General features: G+C 53.0%; 1 protein-coding gene across 2 annotated transcripts in view; it reads left to right on the top strand.

The window, feature by feature from the left end:
- The first annotated feature begins 3,173 nt into the window (after positions 1 to 3,173).
- The window catches only part of NECTIN1 (nectin cell adhesion molecule 1), a 101,105-nt gene continuing 79,076 nt past the window's right edge, over positions 3,174 to 25,202 (top strand). For both annotated transcript variants that reach the window (XM_086627013.1, XM_086627011.1), the window contains exon 1: positions 3,174 to 3,255. In XM_086627013.1, coding sequence (XP_086483139.1) covers positions 3,174 to 3,255 — 82 coding nt within the window. The remainder of the gene's footprint in view (positions 3,256 to 25,202) is intronic.

The raw sequence follows: 25,202 nt of genomic DNA, 5'->3' as shown, positions 1-25,202 counted from the left end.
CACAAAAAGCTGCAGAACGGGGTCCCCATGGCACTGTGTAATAAATCTTAGAAGTTAACAGCCAGAACTGTGCCAAATGTGATGGGTTTTGCTTTGCACAGGATCATGAAAATAATACATTCTGGCTCAATAAGCTAGACCCGATGCACCAGGGCTGATGGTCTGCTGCTCCTGCTAAGGGATTTACATTTTTCTCTCAAATGCTTGAGGTCTGTGATTTGGGAGGCCAAGGCCCAAGGCTCTGTCAAATCTCCCCATATTATTGAAGGGAAATCCTAACCATACCCTAGATGTAGCACTGAAATGTCACCTTGCTTAGATCAAGCTATGATCAGTCCTGAGTTTTTCTTTCTGTGATTGATTTCAGATTTGAGTTTGCAACAAACGCAGTATGTGGGGAGTGGTATTTGCCACGTCTTTTCTGAGTCACCTGCAAGCTCCCAGGAACAGCATTCTCCTTCTGAGGCCTCACAGTGAACGACTCAGGCAATTTCAGTGTTTGCCAAACCATCGCCACTCCCTGCGGCCAAGCAGAGCACCGAAGAGTTGCCAAGGGTGAGAACAGACCTGCCTGGTGAACAGCATAATCACAGCTTTGGCTATTCTCTTTCCTTTCACAGAGGAAAACCTCTAGCTGCTGGAACTGTGAAGGAAACCTGAGGGTGTGAAGCGAGGGTAACCAACCCAAGATGTCTTTGCCCAGGTTTGTAGAATGCTTAAAACAGTAGTGCTGAGGTCTGGCCTGCCCCACACGTCTCATCAGAGGCTAGGTCAGGTGCCAGTGGCAATACACTGAAAGGAAGAAGGGACAGTATCACACTGGGGAAAATGTAAGCCGGAACACTGCGTAATGTGAGGCACTCGATTGCAATTTAGAGGAGTGATGTTTTATTGGAAGTATCTCTTTAATGGAGCCAGGAAAAGAAATAATGAGATTTTATGGATTAAAGGTGACACTAGCCAGGTAAACACTCCAAAGAGAGGAAAACCAACCACTGAAAGAACTGTTGCGAGGATGCCGGGAGCTCTCCATAGCTTGCCTGTCCACGAGGACAAGGAGTTGTGCTCCTAAGCTCTGACCTGCAGCCTTACGGAAGAGGCAGGAAGCAGAAACCATCAGGGCAAGTTCAGCAGCCTCCGCTCAACAAGCAGGATGTCCAGAGGAATCCCAGTGGCCTTAAAGTCTGTGAATCTATTAACTAAACCTCATTACTATGTAGTAACTTTTGTTATTTTGGAACAAACCTTGTATCTGGCTAATCCGCTTTGTTACAGAGCTGCCCATCCTTCCCTCCAACAGGAATTAACTTCTAAAGGAATTAAAAGGAGGAGGAGACTGCCGAAGGGGTCCTTAGAGGTGTCTTTTTATAGCTGCTGGCTGCTCCCCCCCTTCCCTTCTCCAGTACATGTAGTATCCTTCCCCACTGATTCTGTCCTTTTCTGCTTGCCAGGCATTGATTTATTCCTGTGTTGTTCTAATGGAGCTTGAAATCAACATGACTTTGTTGTTGGTTGTTGTCATTGTTGTTCACATCTTTGTTTGGGGTTCAGCATCCTTGTTGAGGCCAGGGCAGCTCAGGAGCTGGCATTAACAGTCTAAACACCTCCTTAGCAAAAGATCCACAAAGGCTGTCTCTGTGTCCACACAATAAGGGCTGTTACAAAGCGCAGCAAACCACTGCCTCCCTCCTCCAGTGCATCAGCCCTTGTGCTGATTCCGAATCCCCTCGCTTATCTGCGCACACAGAACGTGTCCAGAACAAGCTCCTTCTTTCAGTAGGCCCCACGAAAACCCTGTATATTACTTACGATTTACAAGCAAAAGCATTTGTCATGTAAATCCACATTCCATATGATAGCTATGTCTATTTCACACGTGGTTTGTGTAAGGTGGTTTTATATGTTGTATCAATGGCCAGACAGGTGGGCTGCTGTCACTGCCAGCAGCCACGGCCCAGGCGTTCCACCATTCGTAAGGAAATCCAGAAAACCAGCCTCGAGTCCGCAAACCTTCGTGCTCAGGCACGGCCGAAGAGCGCCTTAGGAAACCTGCAGGGAGGCGCCCTGGGCGGACACCATCTCCTGCGCGTACCGGACACCCGCCGAACAAAAGCCAGCTGCCAGCGGCGGCCAGCCGGGAGGGAGAAGGGGCGAGGGGCGAGGCCGGGGGCGCCCTGACCACCCCCATCCCTCCCGCAAGCCGAGGCGGGCAGCCCCCGGAGCCGGGCGCGGCCCCGGGCAAGCGGCGATCCCCCCGGTGGCGGGCCGGCTGCCGGAGAGCGGCCCGCGGCGGCGCCGAGGGGGCGGGCGGCGGCGGCGGCGCGTGCTGCGGGGCAGGCAAAGAGTTAACGCTGCGCCCTCCTTCCGCCGTGCACTGACATCACGCAGCAGAGGGCGAGCGCCGCCGCCGCCGCCCCGCCCGGGACTGTGTGCGTGTGCGTGTGCGAGCGGGCGGCCGTGCCGTGCCGTGCCGTGCAGCCCGGGCAGCCCGCGCCCCCCGCCCCGCGGCCGGCCCGGCCCCGCGCCCCCCGCCCGGCCATGGAGCGCCGCAGCCGGCCCGTCGCCGCCGCCGCCGCCGCCTGAGCGCCGCCGGGCTGCCGGCGCCCCGCGCCTCGGGAAGCGGAGGGCAGGCAGCGGGCGGGGGCTGCCGAGCCCCGCCGCCGGAGCCACGGGACCGCCGCGCTGCGAGCGGCGGCAGCAGCCCGCGGAGGGCTCCCCCTCGCTTTTCTTTATTTGCTTTTCCTCCTCCCTTCGTGGGTTTTTTTTTTTTTTCGTTCCTTTTTCCTCTTTTTTTTTTTTTTTTATTATTACATTTTTCCCCTCCCCTTCTCACTCGCCCAGCTCTGCGGACGTGCCCGCTCCCGGGGGAAGGCACCCGCGCTGCCCCCGCGCCCGCAGCCGGCCAGAGCGGACCGCCCCGCGCCCGCGGAGAGGGGCCCCGCGCCCCGCCGAGCCCCAGGGCCCTTGCGGATGTGCGAAGCTCTCCTCCGGCCGCCCGTCCTCCCGCCGGCTTGCCTGCTGGACGCACCGCCTCTTTGTCCTCCTGCACCGACGGTTTTTTAATTTTTTATTTTTTTTTTTAAGCAGACCTGAACATCAGCGGGGGCGGGGAGGGTGGGGGGCCCAGCGACGCTGCCAGACCGACCCCTGCCCATTTCTCCTAAGGAACTCTCATGGCTTCACAGCCGCAGACAAGTTGCCGTGCATCTTGGTGGACTATCGGAGTTTGCATCCTGGCGGCCGCGCTCCTACCAGGTGAGCCGCTGCCGGTCGGTTCCCCCAGGAGGCGGTGGGCTCTGCCGGGGCGCTGCGGGGTCGGGGCAACCCCGCAGGAGGGCTGCGGGCTGCTAATGGGGGAAAGGGGTGCGGGAAGTGCTGCGGCGCGGCGAGGAAGGACGGGATCGGCTTTTGGGGTGCGCGCCCGGGTCTGGAGCAGGTGTGGGAGCATCTGCGTGAGGATGGGAGGGAGTCGGGGCCGATTTCTTCTCTGGCTTGGAGAGGAACAACACGATCGTTTGTCATGGAAGCAGCTGCAGGCAGTGGGCTCCGGAGTCCTGGGAGCTGAGGCGGTTTGTTTGCTTTTTGGATCGAGCAAAGTCTAGCGAGGCATAGCAGCCAGGCTTCCCGGGAAGGGGAGCCACGAAGCTGGGTAATGAGCACACATGTTTGGAAAGGAGAGATGGGAGGTTTCGGCTGTCCAGCATCCCCGAAATCCCCGCTCCCCTCAACACACACACACTTCCCGCTAGCTCTTTTGCGGAGGGGCTGGACTGCTCCCAGGTTTCAGACCTTCCTTTCACTGCTTTTGCACTTGGGTGCCTGCTTGCATCTGATCCATCCCTTTGGTTCTGATCCGTCCCTGAAAAGGAGAAGATGGGCAAAGATTCAGATCGACTTCTCCCCAGCTCGTTCGACCTAGCCCGTGTGTCCCCTCCCCGGGGCTTGGTCCTGCCCTGGGCTCTAGCACGGCTCTTAGAAGCGGGAGAGTGACCCACTTTGCGAAGTGCCCTGGGGGAGATTCTTTTATTCTGCTCCAGTGCAGAATGGGTTAATGCCATCCTGGAGGGCTTTCCAGAGTCAGCTCTCGGAGACGAGGAAGGAGGACCGGCAGTCTGGGTTTACAGCGCTTGTGAATGAACTGAGAAACGCAAGTAGAAGCTATTTTTGCCTTTTTGAGGCCAGGCTCCTGGTGGCTGGGTCTGGAGTGTGTGGCAGCGGGAACATGTGCCTGCAGAAGGAGGGAGGTCTGCAGCTGGAAAGGAGAAGTTGCGGTGAAGGAAGGATGGATTTGCCTCTGCTCCTCCTCTCATCAGGCTGGGGCAGCATCCTAGAAGAACAGCCAGATTGGCTGCGCTGTGACTCTGAGATGTGGCTGCACTTAACAAGCTCTGGGCCAAAAGACTGGCCATTTGAGCAAATGCCAGAGCTCAGGGTTCCCCAAAGCTAGCAAAGACAGAGATGATAACATCCAGGGCATGTGAGACTGAGCACACGGACTGGATGGTCCAGCTAAAATGGGTGAGGACAGAGGTGAAATGGGAGAGGGTAGTGGTCAAGAAATCAGGGAGATGGTGAGAGGGAAAAGATTAACAGAGTGATGAGAAACCAGATCTGGGTATAACCTCTGTATTCCCAGGACAAAGGGATCTGCTGTGCATTGCAAAAAGAGGTGATGGAAGGAACAGCCTCGGGCTCCCTGCCCTCCTCTGTGCTTCCAGGCAGGTGCCTGGCTGAGCTCTGGCTCCTCACAAGGAGGCTCGGAACTTTCCATGCCATTCTTCACCTGGTCTTCCCTCCTTCTCACCCCTCCACTGGGCAGCCCTATGCAGGAAACCCTCACCACAAACCCTGGGAAAGACACCGGAGATGGAGGAGTTGGAGGAGTAATGCTCTGGTGACTGTGCTGGGTAAACCAAAAGGGATTTATGCTCCTGCAGTCCCTTTAGGAATTGCTTTCACCAAGGAGACACACAGACAGTGATCCTGGGGCAACCTGGCATCTCACCTTGTCCTGCTAAGAGAGACTTTTTTTCCCCACTTATTCTATATTTGGCTGTTCTTGAGGCTTTGCTGCCAGCAGTCAGACAATTTTGTCTCCTGCTGCTCTGCAGTAGTCTGGTAGTTTGTCTTGCACTGTCCTGCTGACAGCTCTGCCAGGATAAGCCAGTGGTGCGTCTAGCGGTGCCTTGCCAACGAAAGGGTACGGCCAGTGCTGCAATGCTCTGGGAAGATAATCCTTCCCGACCCCTGTGTGTTGTCACTGAGCACCCTGAAGCGTGTGTGGGCGAGACTCTCGGCTGGACCAGTTTAGTGGTGGATGCACCATGTTTGCAGGAATGACTGATCCTGTATTGTGTATTTATTCATTGATTTGTTTCATTCATTTGTGCGCTTATTTGTACTGTGGACGCATCCCAGAGCTGCAGGGAAGGACCAGCACAGTACTGTGCTAGGTGCTGCACAAAGCCACAGCAGGCTGAGAGTCCTTAGTAAACCACAGATCTGAATGCCATACTGAGGCAGGTAGTTCCTCAAGTTTGTGATACATCGTGCCAAAATCAGCTGAGGATATATGTATAACAAGCCATATGTAAGCTTTGAATGCAGACAGGCTTGCTTATCAATGAGAAGGGGAGAGGAGAACTTAGGGATCCTCTATTATAAGTGAATTAGGAGCTGTGAACTTTGTTGGAAAATGTGGTTTGGTACCTAGTGCCCAGGAAGGATAGGAAGAAGGCAGGAGACACTACCTGCTTTCTGGAAAACCATTCATGGTCATCTGATCAATGCCATTTCATTTTGTTCCCATCCACGTATACTACCTCCCCCTTCCAAGAATGTTAGCTTTTCTTCTGTTAAGGAAATAAAAGTTCCCTCCTGTAAAAGCTGTAAGAAGTCCCTTATAAAAATCTGCTTTACAAATTGTCTTTAATGTGATCAGCTCAATCATCCAGAATGGATTCAGTTCAGGGTTCCTGCAGCATTCCATGCAAATTTGCCTGCCTGTCCGTTTGGAACCATTAACCAGATATCAACAACTCAGGCTATGGCACTTGGTCTTCAGGATTTTAATATGAATAGGGCTTACTGAAAAGCCCTGAGGCACTGGGGAGGAGAGATGCTAGGCAGCAGTTTATCTTCAGAGGTTAGGAACACTTGTGATTAGATTTATGCTTTACGAGTCTTAACAATCTGTTTGTCCTCACCATCAAACTTGGTACAGCCTGAGATGCAACCACGCAGAGCAGAGGCATTCATCTTGTGCTTGGTCCTGCATCTGCAGATCTGGGCCTCTATTTCCAAATGCTGTCCTCCGTCCGGGAACAAATTCTTGTCTGCTATCACTGGGCTACCTCTTGGGCTCTGAGAGGGGCCTGTGAGGCTTTCTTTGCAAAGTGCTTTGAGATCCTCAGCAGGGGAGAGCTGGAGAGGTGTTTGAAGCTTTGACACAGGGTTTTTGCATCATGGTGCTTGAAAGCAGCATTGACTGAGCTGTAGTGACCTGCAGGCCTTAGGTCACCCTTGGCTGCAGCTGGAAGGAGGGTTCTTTTTTGGGGAGGTGCGAGGGCTGCTCTTGGGAGTTCTGGCAATAGTCAAAGTGTGTCACTGCAGGATCTGGTCTGTCTTGTACTCTGCAGAGCTGCTTTAATATCCCAAAGCAGCTTCCGAAAGGCAAAAAGTTGCTGGAGTTTTGTTCAGCCTTTGGCTTGACTTCTTAGTTGTTATTTTTTCTTTCCCCCACCTGTCTCCTCCCAAAACTCGGGAACAACAACATCAGGCTATTTCAGGAAGCGAAAGTGTGTCTTTTGCTGATATTTTCTCATTAAACCTCGCTTGTTGCGGTGGAACCGACCCATTGAGTTTTAACCTGGTGTGAATTGATGAGCTCATGTACGTGTCAGCATGGGTGAGGCGACAGGCTGTACCGAGAGCCAGCTCAGCCCACAAGCAGAAGGGTGTCTGCCCCATGGCCAGAGCCGAGGGACAATGGCGGTTAATGCTGTTTGCTCTCTGAACCGGCAGCGTTAATCAAGCGAGAGCTCCCAGCCCAGTGCACATGGATCCATTTGCAGAGAGGAGTACAGAAGCAGGGGCATTACCGCATCCAGCAGCACATCTAGCGCAAGGCAAATGCTTGCAGTTAACTGGTGGCTGACGAGATGCCGATGCTGGCAGAGCCTGGCACATCCCTCCTCACGTTGCTCCTCCTCTGGGCTCCAACTGTACCAGCCACAAAGCCAAGTTTACAGGGAGGCACCAGAAGTATCCTTTGGGCTCCGCTCACACCTCAGCTGAATCACGAAGGGAACCAGAAGAGCCGGTTGTCGTGACCTTCTTCCCAGGCCTGTGTCTCCACTGGCACCCCTTGCCCTCTGCTAGTGCCACTAAGGCTGGGGACAGCAGGGACAGCCCATCTTAAGGTGGGGAGAGAGCAACGAATAGCCACCACCAGCCAGGAGAAGGCTCTTTCCTACCTCCAGTGCCCTGGGGTGTTGCACAGCACTGCCAGCAGACAGGCATGTGGGGGAGATGGTGGGGCAGCACAAGGGGAAAAAGGTTTTCCATAAGAGTAGGAGTCAGCCTGCCTGTGAATTCTGCAGGGATGTGTTAAGTCCTCAGATGGATGGCTACGGTCCTCAGGGCCTCTGAGAATGTTTGTGTCGTTGCTTGAGGTCGTGATGGCTTTTGCTCAGTCCTTTTCACAGGCCAGCAAGGCGTATTGCAGCAAAAAGCAGAAACAAATGAGAGAGGGACAAAGGTACTCCAATCTTAGCAACCCCTAGAGATGATCTTGCTTTTTCAAATACATCAGATTAAATCAGGGCAGCTCTGATGCAGGGTGAGTTGGTGCCGCCAGCCACTGGAGCTGGGACCCAGTTTGCATTTGAGACACCTATTGTGTTAATTACCAGAGCACAGCCATCCCAGTGCAGAGAATTCAGAGCTCTGCAGTGAGGGCTCCCTAACCCAGATGATGGTTTCAGGTGAAAATTTGTTTAACTAAGGAATGAAACCTCTCATGATACATCCCCTTGCTTTCCAACTGGCTGCTGTTGAGCTGCAGATATTCTCCTGGCCTTACAGTTTTCTTCACGTCTCCCACTGAAGGTGTAGTCCAGGCTAGATTGATGCACGAACCCTCTCAGCTTGGTTTTCCAGGAGGACCCCTCTGCTCCACAGCAGAAGAGATCTCCTGCCCAAGCTGCTCAAATGCAGAAGTATCACCCATGGGAGGAAGGACAGTTTCCCCTGAGTCTGTGAATGAGAGCCTGTGGCAGCCAGACAGGCACCTCCCTGCCCTTCCACTGTGCCACTGTGCTAGGTTTAAAGTCCTGCATTTACAGTCTTGTCTTCGTCACACACAGAAACGGGAAGCGAAAGTTGCAGGCGCAAGGACTACCCTTCCCAGCCCTGTGTTATTTCGTGTGCCCTGTGCTGTCATTTCTGCGTCCCTGCCTCCATGAGCACCCGCGGAAATGTGGGGAGTTTAACGCCTTGCTGCCCATGCGCTGTTTCTCCCTGTCTCTGGGGCTGATGCAGCTGTTCACACAGGCTGGCATCATAAAAGCTGCGGCAGCTCTCAGCTCTGCAGCAATCCCAAGGCAGACGAACAGCAGCTACTGGGCATGAGAGGCGAGAGCACTTCAGTCCCTTGTTTGCACAGCCCAGAAGGACAAGGGGTCCCAAGTCTAGGGAGGCTGCTTGTGCCCTGCATGGCACAGGTCTGCAGTGGCCAGGGCCACGGGGAATCTGCCCAGCAGCCTTTTGTCCCTTCGGCATCTCTGTGAGGTGCTGGGGTTGGATAGGAGGAACTGACCCAACTTGATGAAGCATCTCTTCTCCATTTCCCCACAATAAAGCTGTCCCTGCAGGAGGTTTATAATCCCCCTTTGACATTATTTGGTGTGATGCAGGAGGAAAGCCTTTCTAAGCACTATCCACCCAACTCTGCTTCTCTCCCTTGGTCTGCTCCAGGCCTGCCCTCCCTGGCTCTGAGCCAGTCCAGTTGGAGACTGGCGTACAGCACTGCTTTCCATCTTCCTTTGACCTACAGCTTAAGGAGAGACAGGATCCATGTAATTCACTTCCCTGAAAGAGAAAACACAGGGATGGGGTTTTCTGTGCCCCATCGCAGCCTATTTGCCTCTCTAACTGCAGGAAATAGTGAAATGCCTCCATCTGCTCCCAACCATGCAGGGATGCTACTGAAGGACCTGCAAATCACATCACTGCCTTGAAGCAGCGGCAGGTACCAGATGGACCACCTGGCTATGAGACAGCAGGTGCTCCCAAGCCTGGTTAGTCAAGAGGACTCTGCCTCCATCTCTCTTCCCAGCAGTTCTGTCTCTGCCTGGGAAAATCCCGTAATCAGACTGATCTTAAGTCTGTTTTTCCTTTCCCGTGGAAGATCCATTCCTCCTCCCGTGCTAGAGCGAGGCATCCGGAGGCATGGCCAGGAGTGGCAGAGGGTCCATGCAACTTGCAGCCAGTGGCTAACATCCAGCGTTTCTGCTCTGGTGACAGACGAGAGTGGGTCCCAGCACAAAGGCCCATCTGTGTGGGAGACGAGGGGGCTGGAGTGGAGTGTCATGTGGCCACCTGAGAGCAGAACCAGCCTTGTTCTCTGTGTGAGGCTAGAGACATGGTATCAGTACAGGCTGCTGCAGAGCAAGGTCTGTAGCCACATCACATGGATCTGGGGGAACACTGGATTCCAGCTGGCCTTATAGGTGTCTACTTTTTGCACTGAGGATCCCACACTGGGCAAAATGCGGTTTCATTTCTTATCCTCTGGCAAGATACCCTCTGGACCGAGGTGGGTACTACTTGAAAGGCTTTTCATTGACTGTTTCCACTGTCCCTAGGAAAAATAGCCCAAGGGAGCAGTCTGGGGGCAGACTGTGGACTCAGGGTCTAATGCTGATGTGTAGAAGAGGCTGGTGGGACTCAAGAGCTCAAGCAGAGGCCTATAATTAGAGGCTTGTGCTGAGTGTCCTGGTAAAGCTGGAGGTTTCAAGCTGTCCATGACAGACAAAAGTCACAGACCTAGGGGAGAGTTTAATATAAAGAACAGGGTTTACGTGGAGGCACACACAGAGAGCTGGATAAGGTCAGGGTTTCTGTCACTGTCTTGTCCAGGTTTCTGTGTAGAGCAGCTTGACACACGATGGCTATGCTGGCCTGCGCGAGGCACTGTGGCACTCAGGGCAGGAGAGAGCAGCAAGGGAGGAGTGAACCCTGCCCCGTCCTTGAGCAGCCCGAACAAATGAGCTAGCTGAGCTCAGAGTCTGGGGCCAAGTGAGTTATCAGCACACTGTTGGAGTCATAACTCACCCCTCACCCAAACCCATGGCCGTGATGGAGGTTACCCCTGCCTTGAAACATCTTGTCCTCCCACTGGGCTGGGACTAGAAATACAGAGACTGTCCCGGTGTCTCTGCGTGCTGCAGTCCCAGCTTTCCTAACTGCTGGAGCTACAGCCGCTGTGCCAGGGACTCATGAGTGCTCTATGCCCAGCAAAGTGAATGCTGGGTGGGCAGGAGAAGGGTGTGCATCGCTGCGAGCACATTAAACATCCATATGAAGCCTGCAGTCTGGAGTATGCTGGTTTCACCGAAGAATTAAGCTGCACTAAGCTAGGGTTACTTTTTTCTTAGGGAGAGACATCTAATGGGCTTTACTCTTTGACTTTTCCTGAGCTAGGTAATCAGCCCTGAGACTCCTTGCAGGCAAGCCCAGAGCTACATTCCCACCAAAGTAGCTGTGCCAATGGCCTTCCTAGCTTGGGGATGCTAAAACTAGAGGAAATGTTAAAGGTGGATAATCACAGTTGGTTTAGGGGCTGTAAGTACACACAAGAAAAAGATTACCCCTGATCTGAAGAGGTTGCAGCACACAGGTGCAACACACCTTGCTGCTCTTGCCTGTGTCACCTTACTCACTTACCAAGGCCTGTATCATTTGGAAGCGATGTTGTTTTAAGGGCTGGAACAGAAGGCAGCAGCTAGTGATTTGGTGGTATACAGTGGAGACAACTGCACAAGCTGTTCGTTCCTGGGCCTGTTCATCTCTTCCCCTTGTCAGCTGTACCAGCGCAGTGGCTAGGGACCAAGCTGCAGGAAGGGGTATCTTCTGGGTGCGGGGGAGAACCAGGGCTGTGCCCATTTATGGTCATTCAGGATCAGGGATGTGTCGCGTAGCAGCATCCTTGTCGTGCTGTAATTTGTATCAGCTGCCACAGTTTCCATTGGATACAGGACCTCTCTTGGCTCTATAGGCAGTGCTGCTTGGTGCTGTTGGTCTGTGCAGTGCACCCCACCCCACTGCTGGACACACTGGAGCTCTGTGTATTTTACTTGGGAAGAATGAGTTCATTTATGTGTACCAAAGGGCTGAGACCCAGGTGGTAGGTGCCGAAGAAAGGGCAGTCTCAGACCAGTCCAGGACACAAACCTACAGGACACCCATCGTCACGACTTCAGAGCCAAGTGCTGTGCTCCTTGTGTCATATTGGTAAAGCACATGGTGTCTTATGAAAGGCTTTACAAGAGGCTTCTTGCTTTTCTCTTCGAGGCCATGGTTATGAAAGACACTCATGTGCACCAACACGTGAATCAACACGCATGTACCACAGTGCCACTTCTGTCCTGGTGTTTGCCCCTGTGCAAACATGTCCGCCCTGCTGCCAGCGCTCCCCTCTCGCCGCTTGCATTGCTTTTCTGCTGTGTCCCAGGGGAAGCAGGGAGAGGAGGGTGGCGAGGGCGACGGGACCTGCTGCTATTGCTTGTGACATCTGCGGCAGCCCCTCTTGCCACCCAGCCCAGGTGTTGTGCTCCAGCTGCAGGCAGGAACACAAGACCCAGACCTTTGGGGCAGCAGCTGTGCCCTCCGTACTGCAGGGCACGAGGGCTGGGGCAGCCTCCAAACATCTGCTGTGCACTGAAATGGAGGGGAGGGCTTGTAGGGAAGCAGGGAGAGCCCAGGAGCTCTGTGTGCGCAGGTTTTATGCAGAGATTTTTTGCTAGTGATAGGGCTGAACTTGCCAGATATGTGCTTGGGTTCAGCAAGAACCCAGAGAAAGTGGAGGCTTCTTGGGATCTCTTTGCAAAGGGAGTGACTACAGTGTGCTCTTATCTTTAGAGGCGTCTTGTTTGGGGATTTGCTTGATGCTCTGATGCCTAATGGGTCATATATGTATCCCTTTGATACAAGCTGAATAGGATCCCTTTGGGAGGATGACAGCAGTCCTGCTATGGGATGGGAGGGATAGGAGGGAGAGAGGCTTGCACAGAGCATGGCTTGTAAAAGGGGGAATGCTCTCAGTGGCTGACCACCTGGGGGGAATTAGGAGCAGGACTGAGTTTGGCAGGAGGAAAGCTGCAGTGGTTGCAGAGGAAAGCAGTGCTCTGGCAGTTTATCTTTGGGTTCTCTAGGACCCCCCTGAGAGCAAGGCTGAGAACTTTCTCATCGTTACACCTCCTGTGGCAGATGATTGCCACGGAGCGTCGTTCGGCCTGTGATCACTCGACCTGTGATCAGTCAGCTGTGGAAAAGATTTCCTAGATGACTGCCAAAAAAGGAGCCCACCTCACTCCCCACCCTGCGCAGGAAAGGAAACACTAACCCACTGGAGGAACAGTAAAGCATCAGAAAGGAAAACTGGCCCAGCGATCTGCACAAGCGGACGCATGGCTTTCCCTGCCCCAAAGCTCAGGTGGCCTGGCCACGCAGACATGCTGCTCCGGCGGGCACAGCACCACGTGGGGCTCTGCCCTGGCTCTGGCTCCAGGGCCACGTCCTCCAGCTGACATCCGGGAGCAGGTCCCTGTGCCCTGGTGTCCCGTCCCCGCTGTGTCTGGTTACAAGCTCGGGCTTCTGGCCCAGCAAACCAGACTGCTGTTCCTGTGAGGGTGGCGCTGCGTAAAGCCGTGTCCTCTCATCTCCTGCGGGACGTTATCGCAGACACCAAGTAAGCAGGGACAGTGCAGAAGTCACCCCTCAGGATTCAGAGGAGCTGATTTGCATTTGCTACTGATTCAGTTGGGAACTGAACTAGCAATTTGCCAGTGAAAGAACCTTTATCCCCTGACTCCCCCCAGTTCTTCTGGGAGTTCAATTTCTCAGTTTGCAACAGAAGGACGGTGGTAGGAATGAATTCTCTGGGGCTAATATTTCCAGCTATCACACTATAGAAAGAAAATTCTTTCTTCCTTGGCATGGCAGGAACAGACTTTCAAAAATGTACCCTGATTTTTAAATATCCTTTTTGCCTGTGGTGTAAATACTAAAACGTGTTTTTTCTCTCCCCTCTCTCCAAGAGTTTAAAAATATCGCTAGCCTGGGGAGGTGCATCTTTCAGTGAGATTTATAATGGCTGCTCTCAAGTGATGTGGAAAATGAGCCTCCCTCTGCCCCATCCAGCCTGGCACCTTCCAAGAATTTATTTCCTTTATTTGCGTGAGCCTAAGAATACTTAGAGGCTGCATCTCCGCCCAAGCACTCTAATTATTTAAGTTTTGTTTATGGCCAGTGTCTGGGGAGCTGAATAGGTCCGGGCTGCTGATCCTTCCCTCGTCTGGGTAATTCAGCCCTGCATTACTGCCGTTTGATAATGATCAACAAATCACAGAGACTGTATCTATTGCCCGCTATGTATCACCCCGGGCCTGTAAACTGGCCGAGCCTTCGGAGCTGGTGTGAGCGAGACGTGCATGCCCTCTTGCTGGCAGGGCTGCTGCACATAGATGAGGAGCAGCGAGCAAGATGTGGGCAGGGATTTGTGAGTCAGTGGGTTGGGGAGCTTGCTGGGGCAGGGACTGTTGCACAGCACCTAGCACAGGGATCCTGACCTAGCTGAAGCCTTTAGATGCTATCTTAGCTTTGCTTGTACGCAGGCTAAGCAAAAAGTGGGCAGCTTCCTATGCAAGCACAAAGCTTTGGCTCATTCCTGTCCAGCCACCCGGGTCCTGGTCAGTGCCCCATGCCTATGCCAAGCTGCCGCATTGCTTATCCCATGGTCCCCTGCTTGCTTTTGTCTCTGGCCGCCGGTGGGACCCCCCTGCCGTGGTGGGGACAGGAGCCAGGAATATCAGGAGGCAGTGAGGAGGGGGCACCTTCCCCGAGCCCCTGCGCTCGAGGGAGGCTCCTTCCTCAGCACAGCCAGGTGAGGGTTTGGGCTCTGTTGCCGGCCAGGGTCCTGCTCCACAACTGAGCTGTGGCTGCCTCTGGTTGTAGCCTGCCTCTGCACCCCCTTCCCGCAGCACCCCTCAGTCCCCACCTGTGTCTCCCTGCTGTGCCCGGCCAGGTCCCTGCCCTGAGGCTGGCTCTCCCTGCTTGGCATGCTTGGCCAAAGGCAGGCTGGAGAGTTTTGACAGTGCAGGGCTCTTTCCCAGCCCTATGGCAAAGCTTCCCAGCCCCAGTCTGATGCACAGGAATGCTCCAGGGACTACGGTCCCTGGAGGCCATGTGGTTGCCAGCACCTCTGCTCCCATCACGCTCCGTGATAAAGAGAGCGCAAGAGAGATTTTGATTGCATTATGACAAGCAACAGAGGGATGGAGTGAAAGCTGCAGTCTGCCTATTGTAATTCCAATTAGCAGGGGTAATGTGGCCCAAGCCTGACAGCTGTATTGATCCAAACTTTGTATGGGGAGAACCTATAATGCAGTTTTCAAAGGTCCCTGGGGCCAAGCACATGTACAGCTGTGGGGCAGGAGAGGAGAAGCATGGAGCACATGAACAGGCAACTACATCTCACCATCTGAAGTGCCAGAGACAGCCTGGTAGCTAAGCTCTCTCTAGGGCTGGATTTGTCTCAAAATCTGTGCTGCAAAATCCTCTTGAACCCCTTAGGACTTCTTTCTACCCACATGATGAAGCAGGTCTTCTTGATGTGTATGTGGAATGAGTTTGTCAAGACTCAGTTTCTTCTCTAGACAGAATGTACCCAAGTAAAATAAGTGAGCAGTGATCTCCCTGCTGGGAACAAAAGCCCAGGGCTGCATGGGAAGGGGGGAGGAAGTGGGAAGGGGGAGTTTCCCTCTTGCACTTCAAGGCAACTCCTCAAGGTCAGAGCTGAGGCACACTGGCAGAGACTGTGGGCAGGCTGTTTGTGCAGATGCTGTCTCAGCTGTACCCTTTCTGCGTCTGAGTGGAGAACTCCAATTTGCAGTTTTGCTGGTATTGATCTGAGACCTTTCACTGGCTCTAAATTAACTTCGGAAATATAAGGCTAAAATCATTCTTTTTAGGTATATATATATTTTTGTATTCTTGAAGTCTCAACTGCTGCCATGGCTGCGGAGTACATTAGGGTACCTCACTGGTAATGGCAGTATTTGCTGCCTCACACTGACTTCTACCAGGTGTGAATCAGCTTTTACTTAAAGAGAAGGAATGGCCTGGAGGTGATGGCAAAGGCAGGCTGAGCTCAGGAGGACTGGCATCATTTCTTGGCTTTGCCACAAGCTCCCTGGAATATCCTTGGCTAGCTCACTTCACCTCTGTGTGCCTTTCCTTGTCAAAAGCCGCCGGTTGCAGTCCCTCTCTTCTCTGCTCATATTGCCCTGTGTCTGCAGGGCGCCTTGCACAACTGATCTTGCCGACGTTCCTCTATACAAGGAGGGGATCATTTGCAAAGCACAGGGAAAGGTGACTCCCCTTTGTTTTGTCATTTTTCATAGCAGCCAGGAGCCGACAGCTCCTTGCCCAGGGATTTTAGAAGACAAGAAATTGTTTTGCTTAGATCGATGTACACATACTCTGTCAGTGCCAACACTGGACCCAGTTTCTTGCTGCTCTGCTGTGTGATGTGTGGGTTGAAATCATGGAAGTGGGTGAACGTGGTCCATTGGCTTCCCTGCCTAGTTTAATTCAAAGGCCTCTTGATTTCTTGCTCCACTAATTTTGCATTTGGGTCATTTCTAGTTTCCATTCCCTGTCTGGGGGGAGGCTGCAGGTAGCTGAGAGGTGTAGGCTAGACATCCACACTCCTGCTGCCCTGCCAGCCCATGGCGGCTCCTACCCACACCCTGGATCTTTGCTGGAGAAGGCACTGGGCAGGACAGGCAACAGGGGTTCGTGTTGTTCCCTGGCCTTGGTGGATTTGCTGTGAATCCTGAGACAGGAGGGATGGCTGCACGCTGGGGATAGTAATCTAAATCTTCAGGTATCTGCTTTTGCCACTAATTTCCTAGGTGGCTGTGAGCGAGTTTCATAACACCTGAGTTGCCCCACTGTAGGATGTAGGTAACATAAATACCCTGACTGTTGCGTGAGCAAGCACTTCAAAAACTCTGTGGTCCTTCCATAAGAGGGGGCAGGTAGCTATGCAAACCCAGGCCCTATGAGCCATCCAACTTGGTTTGACATGTTGGCAGTGCAGGGGCAAACCCATCAGAGCTGCAGCATTATGGCAAAATACTGCTGCTGAGCTAGAGAATCTGTTTGTAAGACTACATCACATAGATGCTCTCGTACCTGAGAGCTGGGCCACTGAGGAACATCAGAACAACCAGCAGCTGAATCAGGCTGCTGGGATGGTACTGGACATGGTTCTGATTGTAGTTGCCTCAGACAGCAGATGCATCTAAACGAGTGTCTTTATGCTATAAAAGTTTTCTAGTCTATCTCCTGGGTAGGTTAAATTTTAGCCATAAGCAAGAGTCTATGGTATTCCAAGGCTGGGGGAAAATTCGCTGGGAAGGTGTGTACCACAACAAGCCATTTCTTTTTGTGGCCAAAGGAGCTGCAAGATGTACTAAAGGAGGTTCATATCCAAGCTCCCTGAAAGCTTGGAGCTGGGACACTGCAGGTCAGTGGAAAAGCAAGGAAGCAGCAGGCTCAGCAACTGCTTCCTGCCTGCCATGATGTCTCTCTGCATCTCTTTCCTTACCCCTCCTGCCCGTGTCTCAGCAAACCAGGCTGGAAGTGTTTCAGACTGGATGAGTTATTATAAAGTCCTGGTCAGGACAGGGAGAGAAATGGAGGGTTTAAAGTTTGATAATTGTTAATTATTACCCAAGCTTCCCATGAGACTTTCTGGGAAAAAGACATGCCTCTCTTTTGCAAAGGTGTTTCGTGGAACATTAGTCTCTGTCCTGGCCACGCTGAGTCCTTTCTCTCTGCATTCTTTCTGCCTCCAGTGGGATTAATAAAGAGCTGCTGGAGAGCTTCTTATCTAGCAGAATAATGTTTGTAATAGAGGGAGGGGAGGCAGCTTTGATCCAGGAAAGAGAGCAGATGGGAAAAAAAAATAGGCTATTGGGGCAGGGGGAGGGTGTGGGCCAGGCTGGGCTGTGCTGGTGCGTGGGAAGTGGGCATGGCTGCTCCTGTGCCCAACCTGTTCTGCAGAGAAAAGATGTGGGTTTCCAGAGCTTGTCGGGCTGGGGAAGAAAGGGCTGAACCCAGGCACCAACAGAAAAAAAAATCTGGGAATCTCCTCTGAAGGAGAAGAAGCAAGAAAAGGGGTGCTGTGGACAAGCTCGTCCACACCAAGAGGCTCCACAGCCTCCCATGAGCCACTGCCCTGGCACAGACCTCCCTGGCAGCGTGTTGCTGCCCGGCAGCTCCTGCTCCCCTTCCCTCACCAGCCAAAGTGGCTGCATCCGAGCTGGCACCAGTGCTTTTGCCGGGCGGGAGCCCGGAGGCAAAGGGCCACACCTGAGAGGCAGGACGGGCTCCGCTCTTCTCACGGGTGTGGGCCGGGAGCCGGTTGGGCCGGGCTTGGCCCCCGAAGCCAGAATCTCTGTGAGCGTGCCAGGGCCACGGGAGAGGGAGCAGCTTGGTGCGGGAACGGCTGGCGCAGGGAGAAGCCATCGCTGGTAGGCAGGAGGGGGTTCAGCTCCCCGCTCCCTGCAGTGCTCCTAGCAGCCTCCCGACACTCGCATCTCTCGCCCTGGGACCGCTCACTTTCCATTCCCAGCCTCTTCTGGCCCTTGAGCTCAGGAAAACACTGCTTCCCAGGTGGGACGAAAGCTCCCTGGGACTCCGTGGGCAAGAAAAGCAGCTGTCGGGCCCCCGCGGATCTGGGTACAGCACTGCAAAACTCAGCCATGACCCACAGAGATGAACTTTTCTGGAGCTAGGGAAGTTGTGATAATGGTGGTAACAGCTCCAAAACTGCCTCTGGGGAGTTAATGTTGCTTTAGGTTTTTCAGGAGAAAATGGGCCTGAGCAGTTGAGACAGCCTGTGCTAGCAGCTAGGGTTCCTAAAGGAACAGCCACTTCTTTTACTTTTTCTTTCTTGCAACAATGTTCGTTGGCGTCTTTGGCCTGTTTCCCCATAGAGAGTCCTTCCCCTTTGCAGGTCCAGACAGCGTTGTAGGCTTTGAAGTGTAGTTTCACACTTACTGCTTTCTCCCAAAATGCAACTGGTTATGGGGCAGATCACACCAAGCTGTATTGGCTTTGCAGCTCACTCTGCAATTCCAATGAGGAGAGAAGGTCTGTGCCCCTGAGAAACACCCTCTTCTCTTCGGGTGGCTGGGGCATGCCTGGCTGCTCCTCTCAAATACTCCAGAGGAGTTGTGGGTATCTCCAGGAGGGCTTAGATGTTGTTTGTCTGCTCCAAAGCCCCGCACCACGGCCCCACATGCACAGGCTTGACAGTTAATCCACAGGGAGATTAGTGGCTGAGTTTTATCTTCACACACCCTGGTCCTCATCCCCGTCTGCTCAGATGAATCTGTCTGGGAGACCTGGCGAGACTGTGCCAGCTGAGCCCTGTGCCCGCTGGCTTCACGGCTGAAAAGGTCTGGCCCTTGCGCCTGCCCACTGTGCAATCCCTCCATATAGGGGGTGAAGTTTTGTAAAGATGGGCAGGGAGATGCTCCAGATGTGTGAGAAAACACAGCTCTTCCCGCAGCCAAGGAAGTCCAGGTCATGGGGTGGTGGCTCTGAGGGTTCATGCACACATGTTCCTCCCTCCTGCGAGGCCACCCCGAGCTGGCACCAAGCCTACAAATGTCTCGCCATGGCCAGAGGACAAGGGAGAGGAGCGCGAGGGGGTGATCTCCCTGTCCACTGGGTGTGGGCAAGGGCCCACTCCTGCCCTGCCCTGCATCCCTGCACTGCTCCCCCTCGAATTGGGATTTGGCTCGCCAGGACCATCTGTTCCTTTCGGCCTGTTGCCATGGCGACCGGGTGGCTAGAGATGGGGTTTCACCAGTGGCGGCTGAGGACGCTGGGAAAAAAATGCAGGCAGGGATAAGTCTTCCTTTTTTTTCCTGGGCAGAAACGAAGGGGAGAGGGAGGGATCCTGCCGGCAGAGGCTGCGTCCCTTCCTTCCTCCCCGTGCCCCAGCATGGCTCTCCTGTCCCCAATCTCCTCCTGCTCACCCCCTTTTCCTTTCCATCTCTCCCTTTTCCCTCCAGTTTGGTCTCCCGTGCATGTGTGCAGCAGCAGCATGATGGGCCATGGCTGTGCAGGCGTGTGCTGGGAGGTGTCCTGCCTCTCCCGGCATGGTGGCAGGCAGCGAGCCCGCAGGCTGCTGCCAGGAGGGGCCGCAGTGCCACCCCGAGCAGCTGTGCTGGTCTCAGTCTCCCCCCCAGCCCTGGTGCTATTCCCAACTAGCACCCATCGCCGGCACATGTGCCGCTGGCACACGCGTACTGACCCGGGGCAGAAGCTGATTTAGTCCCCCACAAGCTGTCCCCCCACTTCCTCGCTTTCTGTCGGGGCTGGTGGCTCTCAGCCTGGCGGTAGCTCAGGCTGAAGCCCCCCAGGTGGTGGGGAGCACGAGGACGCTCAGGACGTCTGCTGGTGGGCAGCCTCCACTGTGTGCCTGCTCACGCTCAGCCCAGTGGGAGCAGGATTCTGGGTTCCTCTCCCGATGCAAAGCCTGTGGTTGCAAGGGAACATGTTGGCTGGTGGGCAAGTGTGGGCTGGCGAATGGGCTGAGGTGTGCCCACTGGCAGCGCAGACACGAGCTGCCTCCTGCTCTGCCTCTGCACCCGCTGAGCCCGCACCATGCAGGAAGCCGGGCAGGTCCTCTCGCCCTGCCTGCGTGTCCAGCCACGACAAGGCTGTGGCAGTTTGGCCGTTGCTTTTAATGCAAAGAGTCACTTGTCAGACCAAGTTACTCCCTGTCTTTCTCACTGAATAAGCCTGGAACAGAGAGTGAGCCTGGTGAAAATGGTGCCCTGCTATTTGTGTGCGTATGCCTGCGTCTGCGCATGTGTCAGTATATTTCAGGTGGAAATGGCTTTAAAAAAGAAAACAAAAGAGGAAGCAATAAATAACTATCTATTTGTAGACAGTAAGATCTGGGCTGATGTGTGACAGATGAAAATGAAATGAATGCAAAGTGACAGACTGACAGAAAGACAGACATGTTTTTGTGCTAGTTTAGCATCCTGATAGAAACAGAAGATAATTCAGGTCGCGAAGGACCTCAGAAGGTCATCTGCCTTCCTACTGAAGTGGATGGGTGTGCTAAACGTCCTCTGTCAAGAGCTCAATACCTCTTCACGTGCAGCAGATGCCAGAGGGCTACTGTCAGTGGCAGGGCTGGGCAGGGCCATGGCAGACAGGAGCTGCGAGGCTGAGCCCGGAGTGGTTTCTGCACCCTGATTGCAAACTGGTGGTAGTGGGGCTGTGAGCAGTGTGGGCCCTGACACAGGCAGGGCTGAGGTCAACAGGAGCCAGGGAAACAGCAGCAAGCTGGGGGAAGCCTAAAGACAGAGCTCCTTTTGGGTATGATGCTTGCTGGAAAGGCAGTCTGGGGTTTTCAATGATGAGGCTTTTTGTTTGTTTCTACTAAATCTAGGGAAACAGGATCGATGAAGCGAGTTATCACTGTATACCTTTGTGCTGGAGTCTCACTGTGCTGGCAGCAGTCCCAGCCAGGAGACTTTCTGATTTCTGGCTTTACCCCTGCACTGGACATGTCTCTGGACACGTCTGCTCCCAGGGCAGGAAGGCAGTAGGAGGCATTTGGGGCCAAGGCTGAGTCTGTACCTTGAAGATACATCTTGGTTTCCCAGCGAGAGCTGTAGGAAACGGAGTATCAGGCCTGAGGCTTTGTTGACCTATTCTGGGAGCTGAGAGGAGAAAGCAGAGGGGCTTGCTTGGCCCTTGTGAGTGCAGAGCAGGCTTAAAGTCACCTTTCTCTCCCCAGATCTGAGTGCAGCAGGACTGAATGTCACCTGTTCCCTTGTGACTAGCGATTTACAAGCCCTCATCCTGCTTCTTGTTTGCAGAGCAAATGCCCTTTTCCTGTTGGCTCTGCCCTCTCTGCAGTGGAGAATCAGCATATTCTGGTCTTGAAGCTTCTCCCAGATTTATGAGCTTGCTCTTCACCTTGAGAGTAAGGCTCCCTTGCCCTGAAAAAGCTTTGAAGCCCCAAACACCAATTGCTGACTAAGGAAACACCATTGATCCTCCAGCAAGTAAAACTTATTTCTTTTTCCTTTTTGTGACGTGAGTTGTTGAGATTTTGTTGTTGTCTTCTCTGCATTTCTCTTTTTCTCTGGAGACAGGAGTCCCAAACAGTTCCAAGCAAAATCAATGTGATTTCAAAAGAACTCATCGACAACACTTACGGGAGACATCGCCTCCTTGCCCGAGACCAACAAAAACCTCACGAAAAACTCCTCTCAGTTTCCCCTCCCCTTGAAAAGCAAGGTTCTTTAATTGGCTTTTAATCTGGGGAAAAGGAGAGCTGTTTGCATTGAATTGGTAATAGGGGATAATGTCTCACCCTGAGTGATGGGTTATTTGATCTCTGTGCATCAGAAACCTGAGCGTATGTCTGTGAAATCAGGTGGAGGGGGGATACTAGGGCTGGCTCAGGGCCCAAATAGGAGCACAGCTGCTTTTTTATTTCCAATAATAATTAGAAATAAGATGGGGAACAATCACCTTTTGTCCTGTTGCTCCAGCGCATCAAATGATACTAGGAAGCCCAGGGAAAAACCTTCAAAGACACACATGGGGCATGCTGGGTGTTAACACCACCTGGGCACTTAATGGGACAGAGCGGAGCCCACACTGCTGGCTGCCCCACCTCAGCCTGGCTTTAGCGAGGCCCGAGTCATCGAAGGCTGCAAATATCTGCCTGAGCAGATGCACAGCAAGGAGGGCAGCTCCGCTCCCTGCAGCCCTTCGGCACTTGCTTAACTTGAAGCATGCAAGGAGCCCTAAGGAGAGGCAGCTGTGCGAGCACTGCGCGTCACGGGAGAGCGGGGCAGCTGCTGGGGGTGCGGTGGTGAGCACGGCTGCACGCCCACTGCTCACCGCCACGCTGCTGGTCAGTGCGTGATGGACAGTTTGGAAACAATCCTCATGCCCACACTACGGTCCTTCTGCCTGGGAGGAGGAGGACGAAAGGCGAAGGCTGTACTGTCCAGAGAAATGGGTGATCATTTTTTAAAATGGACAGATCTCTGTCAAGGTGTGATCAGGTGTTTAATAGCACTGCAAGAAACGGGCAGTTTTGGCATGAGGACATTGTTTTGACCTTGGTTCCCACTGGTGTCCTACGCTTGTGCCCAGCTGTCACTGCACAGGGTGAAACATTGCAGCAACACAGCCTCATTGACCTCTGCAGCTGCAGGCTTGCGATGCTGGCTGAGCACCACTCAGAGCAGCAGTCCCACCACGAGGTCTGTGCCTCTTGCACACGCTCACCTCCTTCTGTGTCTCTAAATATCATTGTTGGGGCTCTGCCGGTCCTGAACTGGGCTTTGAAAAGGGGATGAGAAGGGGATAAATCGGGCAGTCACCAGTTTCCCCTCCCAGTGCGGTATTAGCTCTGCAGGCATCACAGAGGTTTTGGAGTGAGATCCAAAGTGAAGATCATTGACGTCATTAGCCTGTGGACGAGGCCTGTAGTCAGTTCACTCATGCGGTGCAGGGAGGAGCAGTAGGTGCTGGGAGGCATATGGGCCTAGGAGAGAAACGCACCGACAGCGCCGGGTCCCTGAGTGCTGAGCCCAGTGAAACATGCTCTTAAATGCCTCCTGGCTTCAGTCTGACTCAAGCACACATGGGAAACTTGTTGATGTGGATAACACCGCTTGTTCCTGGCTGGTTTTGTTTGTTTTGTTTTGTTTCTTACTGCAGCTGCCTTTGGAGCAATAAATAGCTGTGGATCTTGCTTGTGGTCTGTGCAAAGTAGTTAATATTTAATCAGAGGTCTGAAGCTGGATTTGTTTGGTTGGCAAACATAAAAATTGCTTTTTCTGTTTTTAGAGCTAGGCAGAGAGGGACAGACTTTCCAAAAAGCTTAGGGTCGACTTTTAATTAATCAATTATTTCAAGGTTGTAGCACACTGGTCAGTAACAGGTTTTCTAAACATCTCAGCTCTCAGCAAACCACCTTAGTAAATGCCAAAGCATTGAAATGATTGGCACCCAGCATGCTCCTGGTGAGAAATATTATTTATAGCAAAAGTCCTGATGATACATGGTAGCAAAGTGTTATCTGCATCCACTCTCCCTTCTCCTGTTCCTTCTTGGGGTTTTCCTCCAGGTCTGTTCACATGGCTGGATTCTACTCCCCAGGATACAGGTTGGAGGTGAGAAGGATATCCTTCCTGCAACAGGACCTAGCTTTCTTAGGAGGTCTTCCCTCTGGCTTTGTTGGTATTGTGAATCAGGCCCTTTACAACTGTTGGTGTAGAAACCCTGCTGCAAACTCCTAAGGGAGAAGAGTTGAGCTTTGATTCCCCCATTAGCAATTCTTGCTGCCTACAGAAATGTTTCCAGCAGGTACCCACAGTTGGACTCCATGGCCAGGCATTGCTCCACTTTTCTTCTTCAGACACGTGCAGGCCAAGGTCAGAGAATAGAAGAGGTGCACAGGGTTTTGGGGGGGCTGTTGCCAAACTGGAAAGGGGCAGCTGTGACATTTAGAGAGAAGCATCCAGGAACGTTACTTGTCCCAAGCACCTTGGACCAACTGGAGTACCAGAGGCAGGATACCACTCGCCAGATGGTCTGCGGCATCCTGCCGCTCCTGATCCCTGTGGAGTTTTTATTGCCCCTTTTGTCCTTTCATTTGGGAAAGACACTGGCACACTAGCCCTGGAAACTTGCTATTCCCTCTCTTCACCTCAAAGTACACAGTCTCTTTCCAGGGAGGTAGGAGTGAGCCCTGCCTTGTACTCGAAGCCAGCCGGACCTCACAGCACTGTGTTAGCAGAGAGCTCAGTCCCAGGTTGAATCCCAATTGCTCCTGTTTGCAATATTTCCATGTTGACTTCAGATTGTTGTAGGAATTTGGCAATCCATGGGGTTCTCCAATATATTTTGCAATGCCAGATCTCTGGATTATTATCCTTTGAGACTAAGCAGTGGGATGGCCAAGACTTAGCCAGCTGGTGTTTTCATTGTGTAGGAGGGCATGGTTTATTTGCAAGAAGGACCGAGCACCAACATGTCAGCTCTGTTGCCTGATGATCAGAACGTCATGCCTGCTAAAAAACAACGACTATATTAGGTCATGGAGTCCAGCAGTCCACCTCCAGGGGCCAGTGCCTTGGCAGGGCTTGTTTCTGAGCGGTGCAGGGTTTTTTGTGCTGGCCTGTCAGTGGACAGTTATGCAAAGGATAGAGACTTTGGTTCTGACCCAGTTGATGAAAATACTCCCTGCTGGGGCTATAGCACAGAGCTGACTGAAGCGTAGCTGCCTGGGGAATGGCTGGCAAGATGGGGAGCAGGGCAATTATCAGGGACAGGGATATTGTTCAGAGATGCATTAAGGTTGGGGTTTTCCCAATTAGCAAAAGCTTGAGTACCCGCTTCCTACAGTCTTTGGAAAGGAAGTGGACTGAGACAGACCATGGCAGACACCCCCTGCCTTGTATTGGCCCATCATCTCCTTGACCTGTTATTCAGGCTAGAAAATGCAATGGTCCTTTTGAAGCCAAGAGAAGACATAGCACCCTTTCTAGACCCAGCAAGTTGGTGTCATGTCCCCTTAACTGGGCAAAGCATGGGAATTCTGCACAGTGTGGGACAGATTTTATGGTCTTTCCTATTCATATTTCTGTTACTGGTATCCTGAGTCTCAGATTCTCTAGAGATGTAAAAGGAGGAGCTGGTGAGATCCCTTACAGGTTATGAAGGTCATGTGGGCCAGATCTTTTCCAATCTGTCATCACCTTGCACTGCCATAGCATGTGGATGATGCTTAGTGCAGGATCCAGCCTGCAGCCCTTTCTGCACGAGCCCAAGGGGATGCAGGAGTTGCAGGATGG

Source organism: Tauraco erythrolophus, chromosome 26, assembly GCF_009769465.1.
Source record: "Tauraco erythrolophus isolate bTauEry1 chromosome 26, bTauEry1.pri, whole genome shotgun sequence".
Taxonomy (NCBI): Eukaryota; Metazoa; Chordata; class Aves; order Musophagiformes; family Musophagidae; genus Tauraco; species Tauraco erythrolophus.
This window is presented reverse-complemented; position numbering and strand designations above follow the sequence as displayed.